We start from the raw sequence: 6,000 nt of genomic DNA, 5'->3' as shown, positions 1-6,000 counted from the left end.
TTGTGAGGGCAGTGCCTTTAAGGATTATATTGTAAAACCATCACTACCTCCCTTTTGAATAAGGGAAGATGAAAAAATCCAAATTATACTGGTGTTTGAGATGTGGGGATGGTATGCATTAATCTTTAGAAGTAACAGCAAGGCCTAAAGTAGGAATGGGGAATCTCGAGCAAAACCCAGCTCTCCGGGGGTCCCCATATAACCATGGCCTCTTCGCCTCAACCATGGATCATTCAGTAGTTTCCAAGCTTTTGTTCAGTTTTTCCCATTTTAAAAGGTTAAAATGCCTCTCCTAAGGCTTTTTTTTTTTTAGTGCTATTGCAGCTTTGAGCTACACTATACTGGTACTTTTTGTATTTTGGCTCTGCTCACAACTAGAATTTGGCTCATGGGAGAGATGTAGGACTAGCTTTACAAAAAAACACTACAGACAGTAGCTCTTCCATTTCTCTGTAGATGTGTGTGTATATACCGAGAGAGAGGGATCGAGACCTGAACACTCCTAGCTTGTTATGGGGGGAGTGGGGTTGCAGCTGGCAGCTAAGTGTGTGCACCAGCTGTGCATTGGGCAGACGTGAGAAGGTGTGTTGGGTACATATCCATATAGGCATGTAGGGCTCCTCAGTGCAATGCAGATCCTGGGCCCATCAGTGTCCCCCTCCTTATGTGGAGGAGCTCTTCACGGGTTGGGCCCTTTCATATGCACTGAACAGTTCACTGATGGCATGTGTGTGGCAGGCATGCATCATCAAAGCATGGGTGAAACTAACATGTACAATGCCCTCTCCCAAGTTCTTTGGGGGATAGGGTTGGTTTAGGGTGGCCACTTACGCATTGTTAGAAAAGAGGACAGATTTGCATAACATTTGTATGTGCTAACGTATAGATTCACATTTAGAAATGACTATAATTTCAATAGAAATGCAATGCGTTTCATCATAGGAGGGAAGGAACTATGGTGAGGTGACCTGTGTGCTTGCTCAGTGTGCTGTCCAGGATAAGCCGCTATCTTTGGATGGGTAACTACATTGCCTTGCTCGATCAGACGGTCCAGCATTCTGTTCACACAGTGGCCAAATAGCTGCCCACGGGAAGCCCACAAGCAGGACAGGTGTGCAACAGCACCTTCCCGAACAGCACTGGTTATTGGATGGACCAAAAATGTAATAAATACATAAATAAAGCAGACTTGGGAATGGACAGCCCTTCAGACAGAGGATGCCTTCAAAGCAAGGATTGTCCTCTGTTAAGGAGGACACATAGCCACCCTGTTTGACCCCTGTGTGTACTCTTGTACATGGGCACGCATGCATGCTTACATTCTGCCAACTGAGGCTAACACTTCATGCATCTGAGGAAGTGGGCTCCAGCCCACCAAAGCTTATTCCCCTAAGGGTGCAATCCTGGAAGTTATAGGACTGTTTTCTGTCTAAACATGCATAGGATTGTGCCCTAATCTGTTGGCCGTTTAAGATGCTGCAAGCTTTGTTGGGCTTTTAAACTTCAAATGGCCTTTCCTAAAAATATAATTGGGTGTGTTTGTTGTTGTACAGTTAACCCTTATCTCTCCCGAGCTCTTGCTAGAGTGGGTGGGACACAAATTGAACTGAGGGTTCAATTTTGCTGCTTCTTCGTGTCACCAACAATATACTTTTCGGATGGTCAGCGGTGTCAGTTTATTGTAGCAAAAATAATGAGCCTTGCGGCCCCTTAAAAGACTGATGGAAGTGGGCTATGCAGTCCACGAAAGCTTATACCAGACTAAATAGATGAGCCTTTAAGGTGTCACAGGGCTTTCGGTCGTTTTAACAAATAACATCTTGTGCACGTTTATGTTTCTCCTTTTCTGCATCCTCTCTCTCCTTTTCAACCTTCACAAGGTGTTTTCTTTTTCCCCCTCCCATACATGAGTTTGGTGGTGTTTGCTTTCCCCCTCAGAGACAGGCGAGCACGCCCGCTGCGTGAGGGAAGGAGACACAAGGCGAGCCGGGTGGAGGAGGAGGAGGAGAAAATAAAAGCGCGGGGAGGAGAAAGAAGGGGCGGGACCTGCAAAGGGAGCGCGCGCGAGAAAGGACGATCGCTTCAGCCAATCAACGCGCAAGAGGCATGCCTCCCTCCACCCCCGTGCGCGCGAGAGAAACGTCGCTTCAGCCAATCAACGCATAAGAGTCGTTTCCCCCCCCCAACACACACACGCACCGCTCACCCCCGCGCGCGAGAGAAACGTCGCTTCAGCCAATCAACGCATAAGAGTCGTTTCCCCCCCACACGCACGCACGCACGCACCGCTCACCCCCGCGCGCGAGAGAAACGTCGCTTCAGCCAATCAACGCATAAGAGTCGTTTCCCCCCCACACACACACACACACGCACGCACGCACCGCTCACCCCCGCGCGCGAGAGAAACGTCGCTTCAGCCAATCAACGCATAAGAGTCGTTTCCCCCCCACACGCACGCACGCACGCACGCACCGCTCACCCCCGCGCGCGAGAGAAACGTCGCTTCAGCCAATCAACGCATAAGAGTCGTTTCCCCCCCACACACACACACACGCACGCACGCACCGCTCACCCCCGCGCGCGAGAGAAACGTCGCTTCAGCCAATCCACGCGCAAAAGCCGTTCGCCTCCGCCCCCCCCGCGAGTCCCCCAGCACGCGCTCTTTCTCATTCGGGCTCGTGCCCGCAACTCCCCTCCTCCGCTTCTCCCGCCTTTTCGCAAGCAACCGTTCTCGCGCTCCGCCCTCTCCCCTCTAGAGCGCGCGTGCGAGTGTGCCTGTGCGCGTGCGCGGCGCAGCAGGGGTCGAACCTCGCCGTGCGGCTGAGGGGAAAAGACGACGAGAGAAAGGAGCCGCCGCCGCCGCCAGCGGGAGACGGTCTTCTCCTCGGCCATGGCGGAGCGAGGGGCGCCCGGGGGTGGCGGAGCCGCTGGTGCCGTGAGCGGCGGGGGCAGCCAGCGGGGTTCCGCGGCGCCTTCCCTCCTCCAGCCGGCGTCCTCTTCGCTGTCGCCGGCCGCGCAGACCGCCTCGGGGCAACCGCCGCCGCCGGTGCTGCTGCAGCAGCAGCAGGCGCCGCTGCCCCCGTCGTCGTCGTCGTCGTCTCAGCCCGCGCTCCTCGGACCCGGGGGGCCTTCGGCCGCGAGTGGCTTGGGAGGGGGGGCGCCTCTCCCCCCGGGCTCCGGCGGGACGTCCGCGGCCGGGGGGCGCCCCGTGCAGATGAACCTCTACGCGACCTGGGAGGTGGACCGGAGCTCGCCCAGCTGCGTGCCCAGGTGAGAAAGTGGGGCCGTACCCCCATCCCAGTGCGCCGTCCGAGCCGGGCGCCCTCCAGATGTCTCGGACTCCACGCCCCATCATCCCCGGGCTGGTGGGACTTGTTGTGGGAGGAAGTCAACACCACACCCCAGCCACTCACGCCTCGCTCCATCGCCCACAGAAGAGAGAAAGGGCACCCCCGCCTTAAACATTTATATGTCTCCTTATTTATTTATTAGGTTTATTAGCCGCCCACCTGGCCGCCTTTTCCGTTGCCCCTATAAATGATGACCCCCCCCGTTACGCATTTTTATCCCCACCTCATAATCCCACCCCCATATATGCTTGTCCTTTCTCTGTGTCATTGAGGCGGTGTAAGTCTTTAACACTTAACATCCCCTCCCATGGGCATAAAAGGGAGCCACCCCCTCTGTTCAAACAGCTACATCTTCCTGCCATATCAAAAGGAACGAGTTGCCTCTGAACCACAGTCTTCTCCTTACTGCATATGTAAAGGGTGTGTGCATGCATGGGTGTGTGTGTGTAGATATTTGAAGGGGGGCTGCCCTTCTGAATGTGGGTGGGTGGTGGATGTAGGTGTTTAACACCTGCAGCCTGCTTTGAGTACATTTTTATGTAGAAAGTTGGGATAAGAATAAACCAAAATAAAGAAATCCCCATGTGTGCACATAAAGGACCACCCCCTCAATTCTGAAATGCCTACGGCTGCTCTGCCCAGATGTAGGCCTGTAAAGGGGGATGAGCTCCCTGTAATCACTTTTCTTCACATATGAGAAGGGTGAGGGATGTGGTTCTCTAGTGTCAGTGAGTATGGATGCCTATATAGGTTGGGGATATAGCTGCTTCAGAGTGGAGGAAGCTGGTTTTTTATATAACATGCGGGGTGTGTGTGCAGTAAGCATTTCAAGGGAGAGGAATTGGTTCTTTAACAGCTATATCCTTCTCTCTCTCTCTCTCTCTCTCTCTCACACACACACACACACACACACTCACTCACGCTCACATATATGTACGAGAACCAGTCCATTTTGAAACATCTCCTAGCCTACATATAGCGGAGGACAGATCATCCCCCTTCTCATCTTTTATTCTCCCCACACCCACCTAAAGGAGGAATAACCACCACCACCCACACACAGAACCCCCCTTTTATGAGGAAAGAAAGGCACCTCTTCATTTCCAAGAATCTGAGTCAGAAGATCTTCAGGCCCTGCATTTGCAGTTCTCTTTCCCTAAATAAAGGAAATTTTGCACAGTCCACTCCTGTGCCAAAGGTGATGTGATTTCCCCCAAGGTGAGAGTAATGTCTGCCTACTCATGTAGATACGGCCTGGTTGCATTACATGAAAGCCCACCTGTTTCTTAACTTGAACATATGTACACACCCTGCTTCCAGGTATAAGAAAAATACTTTCTTTAAGATGAGACTTGGATGTATCACACCATCTCAAGAGCATTTTGGTGTTTCTGACATTTTGTTCCACTTTGGCTAAACTAAACCGCAGCTGGCAAGTATAATCAGGACTCATTTAGGAAGGCATGAAATTTCCATGGGAGCCTCTTCTACAATCCCACCATCTCTCCTTAAGTGCATTTTCTTACTCTAAGTAGTGATCTTGGCTACCTTAGGTGAAACTGAGGTCTACTCTTCCCATAGTGCTTTCTCATTAGGTGTTACTGAAAGACTTTTGAGAGGTTCCTCTAGGGAAAATTGGGACCTCTTCTGTCTGCTCTCTGCCAAAGTGGTTATTTCAGAGTCCTTCAGGTAAGATCTTCTCAGTCTTATAAAGGCAGTTGCTTTTCAGTGAGAAGCTTTGTCAAATTTCCATTGATGAAAGATACTTCGACACCCTTAAAATTCCCCGCCATGCTTTCTGAAACTTATAAAGGCCTTTCAAGTGAATATGAACAGAACCACCAGAGACATGAAAACAAATCTGTCTCCATAGGGCCCCTCTCAAGGTGAAATTGATGATATATGCAAGTTTAGCTCCTCTAAAAAATTACACTGGGTGCCCCTCAAATGCCCCAGTTCAAAGGAGGTATTTACCTCCTCTCAAGTGAAAGCTAGACCAGCTGCTTTCCTCAATCCTCCTCCATCTATGTGAGGGGTGAAGGAGAGATGAAACTTAACCAAAGCTGTTTTGGTGTCAGACTTGTCATTCTCCCCACCCTGACATATTTTTAACCAGAGTCTTACATACCTTTCTATATCTGGCTATACTCAAGGGAGTGTACAAGATTTAAAAGATGCAATATATGTTAAAGTATGATCTTAAAATAATAGCAGCAAACAGCAACCATAAAACACACTGGTAAGGGTAGCATAAAGCAGTCTAAAGTGCATATTTAAGTGTCCCTCCTACACCTACATTAATAAGCTATTGCCCTATTGAATCTTTCTTTTGCCCCAATTGACCTTGTCCAAGTAATGTCTAGGTTTCGTGTTCACATCTGTGAGCGCCCCCACCCCCTGTTGCATGAAGTGAAATTGACTATGCTGTATCTACCCTTCTCCTTTTCCTTCTTGTGTCTAAAACAGAGACACACCTCCTTCCTGCATTGCTTCATAAAATAAGATTTACTGTTTGTGCTCAGCTGCTGCTGTTCTGAGGGCAGCTGAGATAGACGGGCAGACCTTTCTGTTCTGCCTGGGTGGCAAGAAATTGGTATAAGAGGGAAACAGCAGTTTGTGCCTACTGGGAGATAAGCAGCTGTCTTGAACT

At 50.4% G+C, this 6,000-nt stretch overlaps 1 protein-coding gene across 2 annotated transcripts in view; it reads left to right on the top strand.

The window, feature by feature from the left end:
* Nucleotides 1–2,754: 2,754 nt before the first annotated feature.
* The window catches only part of PACS1 (phosphofurin acidic cluster sorting protein 1), an 81,024-nt gene continuing 77,778 nt past the window's right edge, over nucleotides 2,755–6,000 (top strand). The window contains exon 1 of one of the 2 annotated variants that reach the window (XM_084824078.1): nucleotides 2,755–3,270. In XM_084824078.1, coding sequence (XP_084680204.1) covers nucleotides 2,891–3,270 — 380 coding nt within the window. In that variant the 5' untranslated portion in view covers nucleotides 2,755–2,890. The remainder of the gene's footprint in view (nucleotides 3,271–6,000) is intronic. The other variant, XM_084824079.1, reaches the window with a different exon arrangement.

This window comes from Heloderma suspectum, chromosome 17, assembly GCF_057233095.1.
Source record: "Heloderma suspectum isolate Gila_16-S chromosome 17, 16-S_ref, whole genome shotgun sequence".
NCBI lineage: Eukaryota > Metazoa > Chordata > Lepidosauria > Squamata > Helodermatidae > Heloderma > Heloderma suspectum.
This window is presented reverse-complemented; position numbering and strand designations above follow the sequence as displayed.